Source organism: Eptesicus fuscus, chromosome 6, assembly GCF_027574615.1.
Source record: "Eptesicus fuscus isolate TK198812 chromosome 6, DD_ASM_mEF_20220401, whole genome shotgun sequence".
In the NCBI taxonomy this organism is placed as follows: Eukaryota; Metazoa; Chordata; class Mammalia; order Chiroptera; family Vespertilionidae; genus Eptesicus; species Eptesicus fuscus.
Window position 1 is genome coordinate 49,326,081 of NC_072478.1, and position 23,019 is coordinate 49,349,099.

The window sequence follows — 23,019 nt, forward strand, 5'->3', positions numbered from 1 at the left end:
ATAGGCTGTTTGGGAATTCTCCCACTAGAACCTTTGGTTCCAGACTCCTGTGACCAGATGTGGGCTTTCTGAAAGGACTTGAAATCAGAGCAGAGAGATTTAAGGAACAACCTAAATCAGTCTCTCACTGTAAGCACTGAGATTCAGCGGATTGGAGCCATTACTTCATTCTGAATCTAGGGATATTGAGTTAGCAGCCAGAGATTGGGGAGTACCAGCTTTCCAAAAGGAGTAGTTAAGTCTACCTAAGATTGACCTTGCAAAGTAATTGATTAATTCTAGGAGGGGAGGATCAGGTTGTTCTGAAATCCTGAGTTTTAGCATTGGATTCTCTTCTTTTCCACAATTTATTTCCTAATCCTCTTACTTCCTTGTTCTCATGAGTCCTGATTTCAAAATATCCTGTTGAAATAAAAACAGGAAAGAGACAACCAGGTACTCGTGGGGCTTTGGGAAATAGGAATGCTTACTCATTATTTGCAGCACTCATTAATTCATGTATCCATGAAACATTCATGCAGCTAACATTTATTGAATGCTGTTGTTGTACTAGCCACTGTGCTGGGTATGGGGGATATAGTGCACCATAGTATTTTCCTCTCTTCCAAACCTGCTCTATTCTATCCAGGTCTCAAGTCCCCCCCCCCCCCCCCAAAAAAAAAATTTAATTAATTAACTCATCCTCCTGTCTTCCTTAGTCCTCCCTCCCCTGGTCATTTAAGCCTGTTAAATCCACCTCCTAAATATTTATTATATTCATTTCCTTTTATCCACACACGCACTGCCACATTCTAAATGGGATATACAACATCTCTTGCCAGGTTAGGGGATCACCTTCTTCGTGTCCCCCAGTGCCTCTAACCTTGCCTGCCCCAACCTTGTCATGCTTCGAACTACTTCTAATCTCAGAATGCATAGTCTACCCTGCAAACTCCTTTAGGTGAGAAATTCGATCATAGGCAGGAAAAGTTATATAAGTAAGTTTTGATGCAAAAATACCATGCCAGTGAATTAGGCCAAGAAAATTATTTTTGAAAAAGTAAAGACCATTTATAAGATCTCAGAAATATGAATATAGCCATATACTTAACGGTGGGAAATTTAGAAATTATTTAGCAGTGGAAGAATGCACAAGCAAGTTAGTTCATTAGTACAATGGAATAGAAAACAATGATTATGTAATATGCATTAAATCTCAGCATGAACATGGAAAGATTTACAAAATAATAAGTGAAATTTTAAGGTGAAAAATAATTCTACAATGATGACATAAAAAGGGTATGTGGCCCTGGCTGGTTTGGCTCAGTGGATAGAGCGTCGGCCTGGGGACTGGAGGGTCCCAGGTTCGATTCCGGTCAAGGGCATATACCTTGGTTGCGAGCACATCCCCAGTGGGGCGGTGCAGGAGGCAGCTGATCGATGCTTCTCTCTCATCGATGTTTCTAACTCTCTAGCCCTCTCCCTTCCTCTCTGTAAAAAATCAATAAAAATATATTAAAATAAAAAAAATAAAATAAAAAGTGTATGTGCATATACATTTTAAACAAAACATAATTTTGACACTTATGCATTATTTGTACATATTTGTTCTCCCCCACCCAATGTATAATGTAAAATTTAATAAAAATACTTAATATAAAATAAATATAAATGAATCCAAAAGTTTCTCTCTCCCCTCCCGCCCATGAGGTCACTTGTCCAATGCTTCTTCTAAAATATCAGTTATAACACTTTTCAAAAACACTTTGGAATCCCCTGTTTTTGTTGGTGTCCTGAGTACATATTTGGTTTGCATGTTGGGTAATCCACATTGACTGGTAAGGAAGGCCTTCTAACTTTCTCTTTATACACCCTACTCCGCTTGACTTGCTATAATGAATATATATTAATTTTGTAGTTAGTTTAAAAACCCAATGAGGTAAAGAAAAACAGGTGAACTTCAGAATTCTACTTGTTTAGTTATTTCTAAACATTGAAGGGCTACAGTTTAAGAATTAAAGCATGAGATATACATCCAAATGTAAGTAGATCATATCTCCATAAGTAAAATGGGAATTTAAATGATTATTTTGATAAACCAACTTTTAGAAATCCACTTTTAAGTGAAACAAAGAGTTTGGGGTCTCAGAAACATAGATTATTTTTCTTCACAGCTCAAATCACAAATAACTCTTATTCAGCCCTTCCTTTTACTTTCTTGGCATAAAAGAAAAACAACATAGAAAATAACTATGTAGGAAGATTTTTCTTAAATTGTCTTTGGAACCCAGTAATAACATTTGGGCTTATATTTTGTATGTAATTTTTAAGTTTATTTTTGGGCTTATATTTGGGCTTATATTTTGTATATAAATTTTAAGTTTATTTTTCTAATAATTAACTATAATTAGAGGCCCAGAGCATGAAAATTCATGCACTGGATGGGGGGGTCCCTCAGCCCAGCCTGCCTCCTCTCACAATCTGGGAGCCCTCAAGGGAGGGAGGCAACCCGGCAATCAGGGGAAGGCAACAACCCATCACACCTCTGCTGCTGCCACTGCCTGCAGTGCAAGCCTCTGCTGGCCCTGGTTACCTGAGTCTTGGGCAGACCTGGGAGGCTGGGCAGCCACCATCCGAGGCTTGCCTGCACCTCAGGCCAGCCCTGGGCAGCTGGGCAGCTGCCATCTGAGGCTTGCCTGTGCCTCAGGCTGGCCCTGGGTGGCTGGGGGGCTGAGGGGACTGGGGGACTCTGGAGGCAGGTGCCCCAGCAGGGATGAGGGGAGTGGGTGAAGCCAGTGGGTGGGCACCACCATCTTTGAGGGTATGGTAGTCAATTAGCATATTCCCTCCTTATTGGCTGTGGGCACTGCCATCTTTGAGGGAGGGGCAGTCAATTAGCATATTCCCTCCTTACTGGCTGTGGGTGCTGCCATCTTTGCAATGGCGTGAGGGTCAATTAGCATATTCCCTCTTTATTAGATAGGATAGTACTGTGATTAATTAGAAATTTAATAAAATTAGTCCTTTACCACAAATACTTTGAGAAGCACTGTTAAGGTCTTCATTATACTTACTTTTGCACTCAGCACTATCCACAATCTGAGTACTTTATAATTTTTCTTGATTTCTTTTTAAACCAAGGATTTTAAAGTGACTATCATTTGGTTCCAAAACTTGTAACTCTTAAAACTATTTGTAGTTAATATTTAAGTTTATTACATTATGGTCAGAGAGCATAAACTGGATTATATTAATTCTTGACAGAGAGACATTTCACAAATTATTTTGGGACAGAGAAATTATCAGAATTAATTGATTCCATAAAAGTGTGTATAATCATAATCAGTTTCCAATAATCCTACCTAATAATAGAGTAATATGCAAATTGACCGCACCTTTGCTATGCCTAAGCCACGCCCACCAGCCAATCAGGAGCAAATATGCAAATAAACCCAACCAAGATGGCTACAGCCACTGAGAGCAGGAGGGTTTCTGCGGTAACAAAAGAAGCCAAGCTTTCAGCGCCTCCTGATGCCTGCCTAAGCCTCTACTCAAGGCTACAAAGTTTCAATTATAGAAGGTGAATTAACTCCAACAGAAATCGCTGCTGGCTGCGGAGCGAGCAGCAGGCTTGGCTTTGCTCCAGCCTACAAAGTTTCAATTGTAGAAGGTAAATAAATTCCAGATACCAGGGCCTCCTCTTGGGTCGCCAGGGGGTGTGGCCGGCCTGCAAACCACCATAGGCCCCTTGCTCAGGCTGCCCCACGCCCCAAGGGAACCCCTACCCTTCAGGGCAAACCAGTCAGCCCCCACCCATGCACTAGGCCTCTATCCTATCTAATAAAAGAATAATATGCAGATTGACCATCACTGCAACACACAATATAGCTGCCCCCATGTGGTCAAAGATCCTGCCCCCATGTGGACACAAGATGGTCACCATAAGATGGCCAGCAGGGGAGGGCAGTTGGGAGGCACCAGGCCTGCAAGGGAGTGCAGTTGGAGGTGATCAACCCTGCAGGGGAGGGCAGTTAGGAGTGACCAGGCCAGCAAAGGAGGAAAGTTGGGGGCAAACAGGCTGGCTGGGGAGCAGTTAGGCATCAATCAGGCTGGCAGCGGAGTGGTTAGGGGGTGATCAGGCTGGCAGGCAGAAGCAGTTAGGGGCAATCAGGAAGGCAGGCAGGTGATCAGTTGGGAGCCAGCAGTCCTGGATTGTGAGAGGGATGTCCAACTGCCCGTTCAGGCCCGATCCGGGATTGGGCCTAAACGGGCAGTCGGACATCCCTCGAGGGGTCCTAGATTGGAGAGGGTGCAGGCTGGGCTGAGGGACATGCCCCCCCCTCCATGCACGAATTTCGTGCACCGGGCCTCTAGTTATCTACATAACAGAAGACTATTAAGATTTTCCTCTAAGAAGGAAAATGAACAAAGATGGACAGATACTTATTGGCCTTGTAAACGTGATCTTTGACCCAAATGTTCTGTAGTCATAGTCAATTATGAACATTAAAAATATGTTTGGAATTGCAATTGCTTCCCCCACCCCATCCCCCAGGCAAAATCTGCCTGGATGGTAAAAGTCTGCAGGAGAAAGATGCCCTATACAGTAAGAAAAAATGATTCATCATCATAGGAAATGGGGGTGTCTGCCTTCCGAGCTCTTAACTCCAGAGCTCCCAACCCTGGCTTCTGCTCACACAGTCCTAGTCCACTCTGCCCTCCCTCTGCTGGAGCCCAAGTTGGTCCTGGGAGCATGTTGGTGTTGCTTCCACTTACTCTGCCACCATTTTGGAAAAGCCACAGGAGGAGAATATCTTATTTGAAACCTCTCCCCAGCCTTGACAAAACTGCACCTCCACCTCCACTGCAGCCTCGAGATGAAGCATCTGGTTTTTGTTATCTCAATGATGTTGTCCTGGGAATATTACGATTGAGACGGAAATTTGACCATATTCTCTATGTGGATTTGCATCTACACCATGGAGATGGGACACCGTCATGACTTTGGAGGTGAAACTGAATGCATCTTCAACACCTACCAGAGAAACAGAAGAATCACTTCATATATGCAACTCCTGTTTTCAACAACTGAAACTCTAGAAAGCAGTTGTAGGAAGGAAGAGAAATGAGAAGATTTGGTTACAAATGCAGTTCTCGGAGGAACCAAGATGGCGGCAAAGTTAAACAACTAAACTGCCGCCTCGCACAACAATTTCAAAAATACAACTAAAAAACAAAACATCTACCACCCAGAACCACGGGAAAGCTGGCTGAGTGGTAGATTTACAACTAAGAAGAGAAGGGAGTGCAAACACTGGAGAGCTGAGGTACAGAGGCGCACGCGAAGCGGGCTGGTGGCAGGTGACTGGGCGAGTGGTTTTTCTTCAAACCTAAGGGAGACAAACTCCCGATCACTCTGAACTCCAGTTTCTGGGGACACACGGGGGACCCAGATGCCTACGGGGAGAAGCTGGACTCTCGGCCATCGGTCGGAGAGTGAGAGTGACTTTTCTGCAGAGGTGCGCCCAGCAATCAGGGTTTGCTGCGCTGGAGCGCGGGACACGGGGACTTGGAAACGCGGAAAGGCAGAGACGGCTGAAGGCAGCCATGGCCGTTGGCCACGCCCCAGCCTAGTGACTCCCTGAGACCCCGCCCCGCACATTCTACAAACCCGCCCAGACTCCACACAGCAGCTTTTATATATAAATGGCCTGTTCTGTGGCAGATCAACCAAATTAACTGCAGCTCCAGTCAGACTGCTCCAAAACCACCCAAGCAAAGAGGAGAAAACTGTAGCTCTTGCTGTAGCTCCTGCTGGGAGGCCTCAGACCTGCACCCCATTGGAGATCCAGACACTAGGGTATCTAGTGGTCAGTATGGATGACACCAGATTTCAACCACTCTCATAAGGGACACATTCAAGAGGCAGACTCAGTGAGCACCAAAGCCCTACTGTGTCTCCAGCACAGCAATTCTTCCATTATAGACACAGCAGGAACTCACAGCCAATTGGCCTGGAGGTCAATTCCTCCCAGTGTACCAACAGGAATCAAGGCTTTTAACTACATCAAGACTTTCCACTCAGCCCACAAAGGGGTGTAGCAAGAGCGACCACCTAGAGTGATTGGGGAAGCTGAGCTACCGGCCCCTATAGGTCACTGACCACACAAAGCCACTCCATCAACACAGGGAGGCAGCCAAAATGCGAAGACACCGAAGTATGTCACGAGTAGGAGAGATAGAGGAAAGCAAACTAATGGACAACACAGTGTTCAGAACCACATTTATAAGGTTACTCAAGAATCTTCTAAAAACCGCTGAGAAACTTGAAGAGACCTTCAAGGACCTAAATGAGAATACCAAAAAAATGGAAAAGGACAAGTCAGAAATTATGCATACACTGTCTGAAATAAAGAATATACAGAGTAGACCACCGCACCTGAAGAGTCAAACCAAAGATCTGGAATATGAGGAAGAAAAAAACACCCAACCAGAGAGGCGGAAAGAAAGAAGAATCCAAAAGTGTGAGGATAGTAAGGAGCCTCTGGGATGGTTTTAAGCGTACCAATATCCGAATTTTCGGGGTGCCAGAAGAAGAGAGAGAGCGAGATACTGAAAACCTATTTGAAGAAATAATGACAGAAAGCTTCCCCCACCTGGTGAAAGAAATAGACTTACAAGTTCAGGAAGCGCACAGAACCCCAAACAAGAGGAATCCAAAGAGGACCACACCAAGACACATCATAATTAAAATGCCAAGGGCAAAAGACAAAGAGAGAATCTTACAAGCAGCAAGAGAAAAACAGTTAGTTACCTACAAGGGAGCACCCATACGACTGTCTGCTGATTTCTCAACAGAAACTATTCAGGCCAGATGGGAATGGCAAGAAATATTCAAAGTGATGAATAGCAAGAACCTTCAACCAAGACTACTCTACCTAGCAAAGTTATCATTCAGAATTGAAGGGCAGATAAAGAGCTTCACAGATAAGAAAAAGCTAAAGGAGTTCATCACCACCAAACGAGTATTATATGAAATGCTGAAAGGTATTCTTTAAAAAGAGGAAAAAGAAGAAAAAAGTAAAGATAAAAATTATGAACAACAAATACATATCTATCAACAAGTGATCCTAAAAATCAAGTGAATTCAAAATCTGATGAACAGAATAAACTGGTGAACATAATAGAATCAGAGGCATAGAATGGGAGTGGATTGATAATTCTCAGGGGGAAAGGGGTGTCTGTGTGTGGGGTATGGGAAGAGACTGGACAAAAATCATACACCTATGGATAAGGACAACGGGGGGAGGGGGCAGGGAACCGAGTGATGGGGAGATATGGGGGGGAAAAAGGAGAAACAATTGTAATAATCTGAACAATAAAGATTTATTTAAAAAAAAATATGTTTGAGCCCTAACCAGTTTGGCTCAGTGGATAGAGCGCCGGCTTGTGGACTAAAGAATCCCAGGTTCAATTCTGGTCAAGGGCATGTACCTTGGTTGTGGGCGCATCCCCAGTAGGGGGTGTGTAGGAGGCAGCTGATCGATGTTTCTCTCTCATCGATGTTTCTAACTCTCTATCCCTCTCCCTTCCTCTCTATAAAAAATAAATCAATAATATATATATATATATATATACATATATTTATAAAATATTTAAATATGTTTGATTGCCTGGCCAAGTTGGTCCAGTGGTTGAGTGTCAACCTATGTACCAGGAGGTCAGGGCACATGCCCAGGTTGGGGCCTCAGTCTCCAGTACAGGCAGTGCAGGAGGCAGTCAATCAATGATTCTCTCTCATCAGTGTTTCTATCCCTCTATCCTTTCTCCCCATTCTCTCAAAATCAGTGAAAACATTTTTTAAAAATAGATTTGATCATTGGCCTGTAAACACTCCTTCATATCAGGTTTAAAGGCCTTTCGGGAAGGCTGGCTGGCACAATTTCAAGCTCTTACTCATCTCAGTTTCATTGGGAAATATTTGAGTGACAGAAGAATTCAGGATCATGGCATATAATCAAGTCTTCAATTGGATCAAAAATGTGTTTCCCAAATGAAAATCCGTTATCCATGTCCCTCACTCTCATTTCCCAGTTCCTCATCTAGGTTTTCATCTACTGGTAACTTCAAAAACACAAGTGACCTAAGGTAAATGGGCACCCTCCCTAGAAAACTTTGAATGTTGACTCTCCTGAAATAAACAGAGTAGGCAGATTGCGTTCTGTGTTGAAAGTGGCCTCGTTTAAATCCTCAGGGGAAAATATTAAAGTGTGATTTAAAAACACACACATTTAAGAAACCTTGGACTAGAAATGTTTTTCTTCTGAATTTGGTCTCTTTTTACATCACAAAGCTATGGCATGGGTCAAATGACACAAATTGCTCCAGACACAAAGAAACAAAACGTTGAATTGATTTTTGCTGTTTAGATAGGCATTTCTATATGGGTTTTGAATCCAATGTTGGTTAAGTTTGGAAATATAGTTTTAAAACATTAATATTGTCTGTGTTTTTAAATAAACTTTCCATTTTGAAATAATTTTTTTTATCTGCAGCAAAATTTTAAAGATGCTATAGAGAGTTTCCTATACCCACCACCTAGTTTCCTCTAATTGTTAGCATCATACATCACCATGGTTCTTTTGTCAAGACTAAGAAACCAACTCTAATAATTACTATTTTTTAAGTTCCACACTTTACTCAGATTTTTACTAGTCTTTACACTAATGTCTTTTCTCTATTCCAGGATCCCATCCAGGATATGTTACATTTAGTTATCACATCTCCTTAGTTTTGGTAACAGTTTATTAGTCTTCCTTGTTCTGCATGACCTGTTTAGAGGAGTATATTCTGGTACACTGGTCGAGTAGTTTATAAAATGACCCTCAATTTGGGTTTTTCTGCTGTTACTCTCCATAACTTCTTATTGAATTTCATCTAAGCAGAATTTTACCCAAATGCCTTCTATAGTTGCCTGGGTTTTACTATATAACAGTGCATTAAAAATAGGTTCCAGTAAGAATCACAGAGAATTAAATGGATCTTGGTAATTAAATTACCCCATACTTTTCATATAATTCCTTGCCGTGGGAAGGCTAAGTATCTTATAGATGCTATTTCTCCGTATCTCAATACATCAGTATTAATTTAGTAGCAACTGATAAGCTTCGTTTTCTAATCTTTAATAGAAGAACCACATGAACAGCAGAGAAGTGTACCAAATTTAATGCATATAAGATGTATGGCGTTAGAATGAATCCATGTTGTAAATATTAATACATCAATTGGCTATACAACTATATAATGATTTTACTTTTCTTTTTTTTTTTTTTTTTTTTTTTCAGGTTTTCCTTTTTTTTTTTTTTTTTTTTTTTTTTTAATGAATCTTTATTGTTCAGATTACAATTGTTTCTCCTTTTTCCCCACATATCTCCCCACCACCCAGTTCCCACCCCCCTCCCCCCCACTGTCCTTATCCATAGGTGTATGATTTTTGTCCAGTCTCTTCCCATACTCCCCACACAGACACCCCTTTCCCCCTGAGAATTATCAATCCACTCCCATTCTAGGCCTCTGATTCTATTAAGTTCACCAGTTTATTCTGTTCTTCAGATTTTTAATTCACTTGACTTTTAGATTCACTTGTTGATAGATATGTATTTGTTGTTCATAATTTTTATCTTTCTTCTTCTTTTTCCTCTTTTTAAAGAATACCTTTCAGCATTTCATATAATGCTGGTTTGGTGGTGATGAACTCCTTTAGCTTTTTCTTATCTGTGAAGCTCTTTATCTGCCCTTCAATTCTGAATGATAACTTTGCTGGGTAGAGTAGTCTTGGTTGTAGGTTCCTGCTATTCATCACTTTGAATATTTCTTGCCACTCCCGTCTGGCCTGCATGGTTTCTGTTGAGAAATTAGCTGATAATCGTATGGGAGCTCCCTTGTAGGTAACTAACTGTTTTTCTCTTGCTGCTTGTAAGATTCTCTCTTTGTCTTTTGCTCTTGGCATTTTAATTATGATGTGTCTTGGTGTGGTCCTCTTTGGATTCCTTTTGTTTGGGGTTCTGTGCGCTTCCTGGACTTGTAAGTCTATTTCTTTCATCAGGTGGGGGAAGTTTTCGTTCATTATTTCTTCAAATAGGTTTTCAGCATCTTGTTCTCTCTCTTCTTCTGGTACCCCCATAATTCTGATGTTGGTTCGCTTGAAGTTGTCCCAGAGGCTTCTTACACTATCTTCAACTTTCTGAATTCTCTTCTCTTCATGCTTCTCTGGAGGAGTGTCCTTGGCCTCTTTGTATTCCAAATCTTTGAGTTGATTCTTGCAATCCTCTAGTCTGCTTTTGGGTCTCTGTATAATATTTTTTATCTCAGTCAGTGTATGTTTAATTGCTAGTTGGTCCTCATGGAATTTATCGGCCTTTTCCATGAAATTCTTGAAAAACCTTATAACTGTGGTTTTGAACTCTATGTCCAGTCGCTTGTTCTCCTCCATTTCTTTGGTTTGGGATCTGTTTCCTTGCCTTCTCATTTTCGCTGCTTCCCTGAGTTGGTAGGGTAGCTTTGTGTACTAGGTGTCCTATTGGTTCAACGGGTCAGCCTCCCAGTTACTTGAGGTGGACACTCTTGGTGTACCCTTGTGTACTGTGTGTCCCCCAGCAGGAGCTACAGCAAGGGCTAGTTTTCTCCTCCTTTGCTTGAGCGGTTTTGGAGCAGTCTGACTAGAGCTACAGTTAATTTGGTTGAGCTGTCACAGAACAGGCCATTTATATGCAAAAGCCGCTGTGTGGAGCCTGGGCGGGTTTGTAGAATGTGCGGGGCGGGGCCTCAGGGCTGGGCGGGGTCTCAGGGCGTCACTAGGCTGGGGCGTGGCCAACGGCGATGGCTGCAGTCAGCCCTCTCTGCCTTTCCACGTTCCCAAGTCCCTGCGCCCCGCGCTCCAGCGCAGTAAACAATGATTGCTGGGCGCACCTCTGCAAAAAAGTCACTCTCACTTTCCGACCCGATGGCCGAGAGTCCAGCTTCTCCCCGTAGGTGTCTGGGTCCCCCGAGTGTCCCCAGAAACTGGATTTCAGAGTGATCGGGAGCTTGTCTCCCTGCGGGTTGAAGAAAAGCCGCGCACCCAACCGCCCGCCGCCGCCCGTCGCGTGCCTCCGTACCTCAGCTTTTCAGCGTTTGTGCTCCTTTCTCTTCTTAGCTGTATATCTTCCACTCAGCCAGCTTTCCCGTGGTTCTGGGTGGTAGATGTTTTGTCTTTTAGTTGTATTTTTGAAATTGTTGTGTGAGGCAGCAGATTAGTTGTTTAACTATGCCGCCATCTTGGTTCCTCCCCCAATTCGAGTCATAATGATTTTACTTTTCATAAATAGCATTTATATTTTAATAAATGTTCAATGCAAAAAAATGATAAATCTAGTTAAATTTAGTAAAGCACAGTATAAGTAAAATTAATTTAGCTTGAAAACTGAATTATTTAATTGATAATACAATTAAAATTAAAATAAATAAAGGAGTGGGTGGGACCTAACTGTCACCCATCTCTGTCTCTCTCTCTCTCTGTCTCTCTCTTTCTCTCTTCTTTCTCTCTCTCTCTATCTCTCTCTCTGTCTCTCTCATACACTCATGATTACTGAGTGGAAGCTTGATTAAACATGAAAATTATTCACAGACAGCAAAAGAGAATGATTATTATATTATTGGAAAATCTAGAACTTAATTTCAAAAATACTAAAAACTTATTAAATTAAATGACCATTAGTCTGGGCACAGCTCAATTATAAGAAATAAAATAAATTTATTTCCTAAATAAAGACTTAAAGAGAAATGCAGTGTCAAACAAGATCAAGAAAAATTCATGCATCAGTACAGTTCACAATCATTTCTGTGTATTTTAGGAAACTCTCAACTTCTCTCTATACTATAACTTCCAGGACAACCATCTGGAATCTGGGTAGTGATGAGGTCTGAGAATAAAGGTTGCTCTTGCATAGATCACCATATGAGCTCATTCATCTTTCACAGGAAGCAGTTTGGTTAATAACAAACTTTTATAACACCCTTGAAATGCAGGACACCAGTAGAGAAAATAAGACAAAACTCAGTAGCCTTGCCAATGTGTTCCAGTTAGTCCTTCAGAGGCCAGTGACTGCTGTACAAACCTGAGGCAAAGGCCCTGAAATAGTATATTGTGTGTGCCAGAATCGCCTAAATTTTTATAATTCATGCATTTCCAACTTTAATTAATTTTAGTATTTTCCAATTGTGCATTCAATACACTATACCAAAATATTTCCTGTCAAAGTACCATTATCTTCTTGTTATTAGGGCAATAAGAAATGAACATACTCAGATCAATTTTTATGCTAGAAGACACAATAAATACTTTTCAGGAGACTTGCATTTTGGGGGGCCAGAATTAAATCTGATATTTAAGAAATATTTTACACAAAATGTAACAGAAAACAACGTAGAACTGATATGTCATGCCCTGCTCTGTGTTCTAACAGTACTTTGAATATACCTCACAGAAGTTTTCTCCTTGTTTTGGATTAGTTTAAAACTTACAAAATTGTAGCTATTCATCATTTTGATCTACAAAAATCGTAAATTTCCTATGGTTTAACTTCTTAGTTGTATATGCACTTGATTTGTTCACCAATTGTAAGCAACTTGAAGGTACAAGATTGTACATTATTTCTTTCAATCTCAAGAACACAGCATGCAAGACTGACAATTAGTGAACACAATAAATAGTTGTTACATTTAAATTAAAGGATGAGGAATTAAACTCTCAGAATTTAATACGTGTAAAATCAATCGGTAAAGAAAAGGATGTTCCTTTACTGCCCTGGGATGTATGTCCCAGGAAAGGACAAATACCCCATTCAAAAAAAAAAAGCTGAGGGGTTTTGTTTATTTTTTATTTGTCTGTATTTTTAAGTTATGTTTACACAATGGGAGATATTTAGATGGCTGTCACGTATTTTACTCATCATGTGTAAGTTTTCATGGGTAGATACAGGTTAAAACTAAAACATATTGACAGCTACAGAATTTCTAGTCTTTTTGCACACATTATACACCATACAAATGAAAACGATTCCAGTTCTGCCAGCTGTGATGGGCTAATAAATGCAGGAATCCCTGCATCTAAAAATTTACAATGTGTGAAACGTCATATCAATTTCAAAAGGACAAATTGAAATCAAACATCCTTTTCATTAGGACAAAGGAAATAAGATATAGGCCCCTCAGAAAAATGCAGAGATTGTGATTTAAGAAACTGGAAATTGCTCAAATTATTTTTCCATTTGTAAAAAATATCCTAATTGTCACAGGCTTTTAAAAATGATACTCCTGGTATTATTTGTTGCCTGTTCATCTGCATGGCTTTCTGTCTAAATAAACCTGCCTTCCCATAGCTGGTAACATAGCTTGTTCAAGGGGTGGAGAGACCAATCTAGGGCTCAGGGCAGTGCCAGCCAAGAGAATGCCCAACCCAAGTGCCTGGTAAGGGAATTCCGGCCCTGGAGCGCTAACATGGGAACTTTCTATTTTGGGGCATTGGGACACATTCCAGGACCAATGAAAGCTACCATTCTTGGGGCTCGTAATGTGTATATCCCACATGTAATGCCTATCAACAACCCTGCAAAATAAATATTGTCATATTTATTAGTACATGCTTGCCCGGCATTGGACTAGAGAGTATGCTGTGGTTTCATTAAGCTTAGTGGCGGGAGACATGAGATAAACAAGTAACTTCCCAAATAGCTATTGTCCAGCAGTGACAAAGTACCAGGCTAATGGAATAGCACCTGAGGGTGGCTGCTCTTAGGATAGAGTGGTCAAGGATGGCCTATCTGAGGAGGTGCCATCTGAACAGAGCCCTGGAGGAAGTGAGATATGCTGATACTTGAGAGAACGATGGAACAGCAAGGATGATGCCCTCAGGTGGTACCTTGGAAATGCCCTGACATGGCACCAGAGTGGTGGGATTTAATCAGAATGTTTTCCTGTTAATTTACTTGCAATCAGATTATGTCCAACAAAATCACCTGAAGTCTCCCAGGTTACACTCTGGGGACTTCTTCCATATACACGTTCACCTCCCAAGAAGGGCACTTCCTGCGGGCAGAGGAAAACACGAGGAAGTGAAGCTTGAAATTCCTACCCATGCCTGACAGGTTGCCGGTTCAGCCACTGTAGACAAGTGTGACTCAGCTTCCCATGGCGTCATTGCCCTGCTGAACCTGCATGGGGCTCTCGGTCTCCCACTGAGCTCTGCAGCGGCCTCTGGAAATCCAACAAAACCACAGAAGGGCTGACCTTGATCAGACCAAGAGCCTTCCATATATCAAGCAGTGAAGGAGAGCTCTGCCTTGAACCCGGGTTCTCATCCATTTGTAGCAAGATTCACATGCCTGTGGAGGCTGAGGCAGTGGGTCAGCTTCACAACTGTGGAACCCACCTACGCTTTTTTTGCTCAAATGAGGACCCACACCTTTTGGGGGTGGGGATATAAAGACCAATAAAATATGTCAATTTCTTAGTCGGGTCAATTCTCAGTCGGGTCATTTCTCAGACCGGTTTCAGTCTGGTCCCCACAGGCCAGGCCGAGGGTCCCCACTGGTGCACGAATCCGTGCACCGGGCCTCTAGTAAAGAAATAAAGTAATGTGTCCAGAAGCTCAGAACTGGGAAATGCTGTAGCTGGGATAATGAACCTAGAATGACTGGAGTCAGAGGCTGCTGTTGTAACCATTTTGGATAGAGAAAAATTATCTGTTCGAGGTAAGTTTTTAGGAGGCCTTTAGTCATTTTTTAAAAGTCAGATCATCCAACCAGAATTTCTACATAAACTGAAATATCGTGTGTCAAATCTCTGTCTCACAGTGGGCTACAACTAGCATGCCTCCATATTCCTTCAAGTACTCAAGTTCAGTATGTTCTCCCATGTTCCCCTCTGGATTTCCAAAGCCACCTTGTTCCTGGAATGTGGGATCTGCCCCTCTCTGTGGCTGCCTTTGCAACAGCTTATGGGAAGCAAACAAGCGTGGGGGAATTGAGCAAGAACTTCTGGGACACCAACCTTGGAGAAGAAGCAAGGAATGTAGAATGCATGTTGACCGTCCAAACAGGACAGAGATAATGATTAATCGAATCTCCTGCAGGTTTAAATGAGATGGGAACTGGGAGTGAAGGCAATCTTCTTTTCTTGCAGCTGGAGTGCTGCTCCTCAGGAGCCAACTCCCCCCCTCGGAAATGATGTGTTCCATGTGGATTTTCTGCCTGGTCCTGAGCGCGGCGGGCACAGTTTGGGTATGGTGCCTTTGTTTTCTCTTCTTGCCTTCTCTCTGGTGGTTATTTCACAGAGCTCGCAGGCCTGAGTCAGTGTTATGCATGTCCTCACACACTGTTGGCTCTCCCAGCTCTAGGCCTTGAAGGCAAGTTCCCAGATGGGCCAAACATCTCAAGAGGACAGGGTAATACGACCCGAAGAGGGAGTCTTAGGGGGAATAAAGTGTCTAAGTTCACAGGGGAAGCTTTAACATTTGTAACTCAGGCTTACAACATATTTTTTAAAGGGAAGATATCTTTGCCAGCTTAGTTGCTCCAAAGCCTTGAGATAGTTAATGCTAGTTAACATAACAAAACATTCACGTAAGTTTTTAAAACCTAACTATTATTATTATTATTATTATTATTATTATTATTATTATTTTGCTATTTGTCCAGAATAAGCAGAACAGTGGTTTAATATAGTTTTCCTGAAAGGTAGTTTTTGTGTTTCTTTTAAGACAAATATAAAACAAATTAGTTATTTTTGCAAATATATTACAAAGCAAAGCCAGGAGAGATTAATTAATAAGGCAATTTGGTTTTGGGAAGCAATTATATTCTTTTAAGGTAATTATTAAATACTGTAATAACTTCTAAAAAGTTTGACTCCAGAAACCTATAGAAAAGAAGAGAAACTTTATTCAACAAGGCTTTTGAAACACTATAATCTTATAAAAACATGATAAATATAGGCTGTGAATTATTCCCATTTATTTCTTTTTCTTCATCACTCATAAATCTGAATACCAGAGCAGAAAAAAACTAAAGAGGGTTTCTAACTTAATTTTCTCCCTTAAGTAAAATAATAAGTAAACATTTTTATGGGAAATAAAACTAACATCATTTGCTGTGATGATGTTTTGGATAATGTATAACTTTCAGTTATTTCTCCCTGTTATTGGCATACATATTTAACTTTTGCCTACTTGCATTGTTGTGCCATTTTATTCTGAAGTATATTTGAATTTATAATTTTATTTCTTAGGCAAAAAGATTGTACTTGTTACTTTAAATAAATTGTTCTTGGTTGTATGAATTAGTACTACTATTATTGGGATATTTTTTAATGAGATGATAAATGTTAACTAATTATAAAAATAAACTGAGGTTAAAATAGCAAAGTCCTTATAAGTTGGTGGTACATATTAAAAATAGCTAAAATCTAAAACCTTCATTGATTTGTTGGGATATAAAGTCTTATTGAAAGAACACTTTTATATCTTATTTCATCTCATAGGTCACAATAGAAAAATTTTTAAATCTGTGTCTCTATTATAAGGTGTTCAAAAAAGTTGTCAGTCATGGACCATTATTTTTACTTTCACTCTACTTTTCCTCATTTAAAACACAAAGAAACTATTACATGAGTGAGCAACCTAAAAAGCATGTCTGAGTTTAGTTGAACTGGTTATATATGTGTAATTGGAATATATTTGCTCAAATAATGGACCCATAAGGTCATAGTAGAAACTTAAAGGTGAGACAGACATTAAGCCAAGATAGTGTAGGCTTTTTCCTACTGGAGCAGGAATTATAGGAGGAAGAACCCTTTGAATTTTCCAATTATCTATCTCCAGACATTAATGAAAATGAAAAGGTAAATTTTAACCAATTTTCTTGCTTCAAATAATTTCCCTTTTATAATAGAGCTTTGAAAAGGACTACCATTTAATAAATGCTTTAGTATCAAACACAGTTAAGAAATTTGTACGACTTATCTCCTTTAATTCTTACAACTTCATGAAACGAGTTTGTTAACGAGATTCTCATTAGAAAGATCAGAAATCTGAAGCTTGTAGAGGCCCTGACGCTGGCGCTCCTAACCTCTGGGAATGCCCCTCCTCTTCTTGGGGTTGACAGTGTCTTTTCCTTATCTTCTCGCTGTTCCTTTCTTTTGTGTCTGTAAAATGAATCCTTAAAGACTGCAGAGACCGATGAAGGTGATTTTTTAGCTGCTGGAGGAGGTGCACGTGGCCCCAGACTTACGGAAAAACAGCAATCTGCCTGCAAAGAGGCAGACTGGCCCTTCTGCGCTGATGAAGACTGGGTGAGCAGTGGGCATGGGGAAAGGGAGACTCCTTCCTTGGGTTAGAGACATACACAGGCTGACCCATCAGGTGGCAGAAAACTTTTCCAATGGAAGTAATCCAGTAGTTTATTACATGTCAAATGAAAAAAGACAAATGAAAAGGAACCTAGTTCTGAGAGCACAATTTAAATTACCTCCCGTGCTCTGGTCATTAGTGGGTTAAGACATTGGATTTTAGTTGTCTATTCAGATAGATACTAGAAATTTTGAATATTATGGCCTCGGGATTTCATGGGGCCTAACTTTTGATTGAGGGGCCCCTCATTTCAGAATTTCTCTATGATCTCTGCCTAGTTCTCCTAAATTACTTTTAAATTAAAGGATGATCTGAAGAGATTGAGGAGGTGAGCGATAGGAGCTGCATGGGAACCTTCAAAATTATACTGAATCCAAGAGATAGGCCCTTAATGTAATGTTTTCCTCTTCACTTTCAGAACCAAAAATGCCCTTCCGGCTGCAGGATGAAAGGGTTGATTGATGAAGTCAATCAAGATTTTACAAACAGAATAAATAAGCTCAAAAATGGATTCTTTGATTATCAGAAGAACAATAAGGACTCTAGTTTACTCACCAGGAATATAATGGAACTTGTGAGAGGGGATTTTGCCAGCTCTAACCGTAAGTATTACATATTTAGTGCTTTGATTTTATAACACACAGCAAAACAACAACATCAAACATTCGAAATATGGTGTCTCCTTATAGCAACTGAGATTTCATTCCAAAATATTTCATGTAGAAACACATACCCTTTAGATATAGCTGAATTTTTAAGGAGAAGCTTGCAATTTTGTTATTGTTATAATGTCAAAAAGAGTTGTTTAATGCAAGTCAGAATTTGGGATTGGAGACTAGAATTTAAGTGCTTTCTTTTCAAAGGTACATACTGAAAATAAGTTGGGCCCAACCTGCTGAGTAGACATATTTGTTTCTCTCTTACAGAGGAGGAAGCAGAGAGGTCAAGGAACTTGCTTAAATACCCAAAGCTGTCATGTGATGGAGTGGGAGTTCCATCCATAGACTCCACTAAGCAGATTATGTAGTGGTGTTGTTTATTTTTAATTAAAATTATATAGCCATGTTCTAGCTTTCTTATAGAACAAGGGCTAGGCCACACTAGGACCAGGAAGCGTTGGGTTTGCTCTGGGCCTGGGCAGCAAGTTTAGTGAAACCCCAGGTCCTAAAGCCTTGCTTGACTCTTTATAGCTTCAGGAGACACTGGACTAATTTAAAGTCAATGGTGCAGCATAATTGGCAAGAGAGTGATCCTATTGAACTAAAACAACACAAAAACAAAAAGTTTAGGAAAAATTTCAAGTCCATAGATAGGAAGAAAACTCTAGTAATAAAATCCAGAAACACAGTTCCCAGTATACCATGTCCAACTTTCAAGAAAAAAAATTACAAGGCAAAAAGCACATTAAAGAGGCAGGGCAAGCATCAAAACCAGACATGACTGGGGTGTTGGAATTATTAGACTGGCAATTTAAATCAAATATGATGAATATGCTAAGGATTCTAATGAATAAAGTAGACAGCATGCCCATGCAAGAACATGGGCAATGTAAGCAGAGAAATGGAAATCCTAAGAAAGAACTAAAAAGCAGTGCTAGAGATAAAAAAAACAACAGAGTGAAGAATGCCTATGATAGGCTCATTAGGGGAGACTGGGCATGGCTAAGAGGATATATCAATAGAATCCTCAAAAACCTATACATTTATTTTATACATTAGTCCAAAACTACAGAATGCACTACACCAAGAGTGAACCCTAAGATAAACTACGGCCTTTGGGTGATTATGATGTATCAATGTAGGTTCATACTTGGTTAAAAAAAAAGACCATTACGATGAGTGATGTTGATAATGAGAGGCACTATGCACGTATGGGGGCAGTGGGTATAAGGGAAATCTCTATACATTCTCCTAAAACTGCTCTAAACCTAAAACTGCTCTAAAAATGAACAATTCATAACTATACTTACAAAAAGAAATAAAAATAGAAAGTTGTGTGGGGGAAAAAAAGAAAATCCAGGAACATGTTCAAGTCCTATGAGTAAGGATATGATAAAATAATTGGAATGTGATTAAACCAGTTATCTCCTAATTATCTTTAAAATTCCAAAGAGATTTTCTTCTGCAGTTATTTGGAATTCTAATTGCTGGTAGGGTACCTTAACTGACATACATAAATGACTACAGGACATAAGATTGCCCAAAAATCAAATGCCTAATAGATTTGCAACTCACAAATTAAGTACTCAGAGAAAGAACTATTATCAAAGTAACATGGGAAATATTTCTAAGTAAATGTCCTTCTTTTACTGGATATTTCAAGCAAATCACTCAGTAGCTGCTTCAATATCCATATTTTCTATTTCAGACAATGATAACACATACAACCAAGTGTCAGAAGATCTGAGAAGCAGACTTGAGACCCTGAATCGCAAAGTCATAGAACATGTACAGCTTATCCAACTTCTGCAGAAAAATGTCAAGGCTCAGCTGGTAGATATGAAGCGACTGGAGGTAAGAAAGTGCGTGGCTCTGTCACCAGATTTCCTTATTTTGAATAGTAGGAAAATGGGAGGCGATAGTCATTCACTGAATGCCTATTTATACATAGAGCAATGTGTTCTATATCCCTTATCTATCTATGAAGCAGTATTCCCCCTCTCTACAGGTGGAAAAAAATAAAGCTCAGTGATATTAAGTAAAATTTCCCAGGGCACACAGATAGTAAATTTCAAAATCAAATATTCAGTCCCTGCTGATCTTATTCAAATTCCTGATACTGCCAAGCTTCCAAGTCCTCAGCTTCCCTGAAGATCACTTCTTCATTGTTTCCTTTCATAGGAAATAGCAACTTGCTCTTGACCTGTTCTAAGATAAATCCAAATAGTTCCTATTGCTTCTCTTGGCTAGCCTAACAACACCCAGCATCCCTTCCACTGAGGATGCTACATAAATGGAGAATAAAGTATGGGTTGGTAGGTCTCCAATTCAAAGAAATGAAAACCATTTCCAAGAAATTAACTAACTACTAAGAACTCAATAGACATCTTTTATTTTTTTAGATCTACCTTTCTTTCCTTATCTTTCTCCTCCTTTCTCTAGGTGGACATTGATATTAAGATCCGATCTTGCCAAGGGTCATGCAGCAGGGCTGTAGCACGTGCGATAGATCTACAGGACTATGAGGATCAGCAGAAGCAAGTTGAACATCTCATTGCCAGAGACATACTTCCGCCTAAATATAGACAACACTTACCACTGTTAAAGATGAGCCCATCTTTAGATTTGGTTCCCAGAGAGTCCAAGAGCCAGCTTGAGGCAGCCCCTCCAGAGTTTAGGGCACTCATGGAAATGCGGCAGATGAAAATGGCGTTAGAGAGGTCTGGGACAGATAAGAATCTCCGAGGAGACTCTGCCTCTCGTGGAGCAGGATCAGCACCTGAAAACCCCAGGAAACCTGTACCTGGTAGTAGTGGGAATCCGAAACCTGGGAGCTCTGGATCTGGTGGTGCTGGTACTTGGAACCATGGAAGTTTTGGGCCTGAAAGGCCAGATAGCACAGGGCATGGGAACATCAGTCCTGCCAACCCAGACTGGGGCGTATTTTCAGAATCTTCAGAACGTGTAAGTTCAGGGACAAAGAAAGAGTACCACCACACAGGTGAACTGGTCACTTCTGAAGGAGGTAAAGAGCTTCTGATTGGTAAAGAGAGGGCTACCTCTGGTGGCCTAATCTCCAGGCGCAGTTCATGCTCTAAAACCATTACTAAGATTACTACAGGTGCTGATGGGCGCAAAGAAATGACCAAAGAAGTGGTCACCTCTGAGGATGGTTCTGACTGTGGGGACGCAACTGGTTTAGAGTCGTTCCATACTTCGACTAGGGGTAGCCTAGACGAATTCCGTCGTAGGTTCCCTGAGGATGCTGTTTTCTTTGACATTGACTCAACTGGGAAAACAATCCCAAGTTTGGGCTCAGCATCTGACATTTTCAGAGACTTAGAGGAAACCAGCTCTCACCACGTCAGCGGAACTCATACCACCAAGAAAGGCCGAGCTAGAGCTCGCACTGCCAGAGGTATCCGCACTTCTCTAGACTAAATTATTCTTGCAATGTGCTCCCATAGCACCTTGCACTTCTTTCCTAGCCCTCTTTCATGCTTTATTAAAATTACCCCTTTTTTTGTCTGTTTTTCATGCTGAACTGTAAATTCCACGGGGGCAGGGACTTTGTCTGTCATGCTCATCTCTGTATCCCAAATGCCTAACAGTGCAGAAGGTCACCGTTCAATAAATACATGTTAAATGAATCCCTCTGAAACTCGATTTCGAGTTTGTTTAAGCAAATTATTTTACCATTCAATATATGCGTTGCTGGAATTGTTACCCAATTTATTGACCATATTGTTTGGAGTGGCTCACAGGTGAAATGGAGATTAGGTTAAAAACAAGTTATATTAGTGCTAAATGTTGTTTAGATATCTTTGCTGGTTACTTGCTATTAATCAGTACATGCAAGTAAAAGTTCAAATCTATTGAGGAAATCCCCTTTGAAATTTGTAGGTATAAGTGCCTCTCATTTGCTTATGATTCATTCCAGTGTAAAAGCATGCTTTCTCCATGGGGGAAGGAAGGAAAGAAAGAAAAAAGGAAGGAAGGAAAAAAGGCAGGAGGAAGGAAGGGAGGGAAGGAGGGAGGGAGGGAGGGAGGGAGAGAGGAAAGGAAGGAAGGAAGGAAGGAAGGAAGGAAGGAAGGAAGGAAGGAAGGAAGGAAGGAAGGAAGGAAGGGAAATGAAGCCAGTATCTACCTTCATTTAATCTGGGCCATTCCTATCTTTGTAAAGTTAAATGAGAGTAACTTCTTCCAACCAGCTTAATTTTTCTTTTAGACTGTGATGATGTCCTTCAAACACATCCTTCAGGTGCCCAAAGTGGCCTTTTCAATATCAAGCTACCGGGATCCAGTAAGATTTTTTCAGTTTATTGCGATCAAGAGACCAGTTTGGGAGGATGGCTTTTGATCCAGCAAAGAATGGATGGATCACTGAATTTTAACCGGACGTGGCAAGACTACAAGAGAGGTTTTGGCAGCGTGAATGACAAGGGGGAAGGAGAATTCTGGCTAGGCAATGAATACCTCCACTTGCTAACCCTGAGGGGCTCTGTGCTTCGGGTTGAATTAGAGGACTGGGCCGGGAACCTGGCTTATGCAGAATATCACTTGAGGGTAGGCTCCGAGGCAGAAGGCTATGCCCTGCAGGTCTCCTCCTACAAGGGCACGGCGGGCGATGCTCTGATTGAGGGTTCCGTGGAGGAAGGCACAGAGTACACTTCTCACAATGGCATGCAGTTCAGCACCTTTGACAGGGATGCAGACCAGTGGGAAGAGAACTGTGCAGAAGTCTATGGAGGAGGCTGGTGGTACAACAACTGCCAGGCAGCCAATCTCAATGGCATCTATTACCCTGGGGGCTTCTATGACCCCCGGAACAACAGTCCTTATGAGATTGAGAATGGAGTGGTCTGGGTCCCCTTCAAGGGAGCAGATTATTCCCTCCGGGCTGTCCGCATGAAAATCAGGCCCCTGGTGACCCAATAA

At 40.9% G+C, this 23,019-nt stretch overlaps 1 protein-coding gene across 1 annotated transcript; it reads left to right on the forward strand.

The window, feature by feature from the left end:
* The first annotated feature begins 15,242 nt into the window (after positions 1–15,242).
* Positions 15,243–23,019, forward strand: FGA (fibrinogen alpha chain). The gene is made up of 6 exons (XM_054716967.1): positions 15,243–15,296; positions 17,239–17,364; positions 17,841–18,024; positions 19,790–19,935; positions 20,524–21,499; positions 22,310–23,019. Exons 1-6 carry the CDS (start codon positions 15,243–15,245, stop codon positions 23,017–23,019), a joined length of 2,196 nt encoding a protein of 731 aa, XP_054572942.1.

Bases quoted from the DNA above. Each gene is read 5' to 3' on its own strand.
- FGA (XM_054716967.1), top strand. From the start codon at position 15,243: ATGTGTTCCATGTGGATTTTCTGCCTGGTCCTGAGCGCGGCGGGCACA. The intron at 15,297-17,238 runs GTATGGTGCCTT...GAATCCTTAAAG, and splicing joins GCGCGGCGGGCACAGTTTGG to ACTGCAGAGACCGATGAAGG. The intron at 19,936-20,523 runs GTAAGAAAGTGC...TCCTTTCTCTAG, and splicing joins TAGATATGAAGCGACTGGAG to GTGGACATTGATATTAAGAT.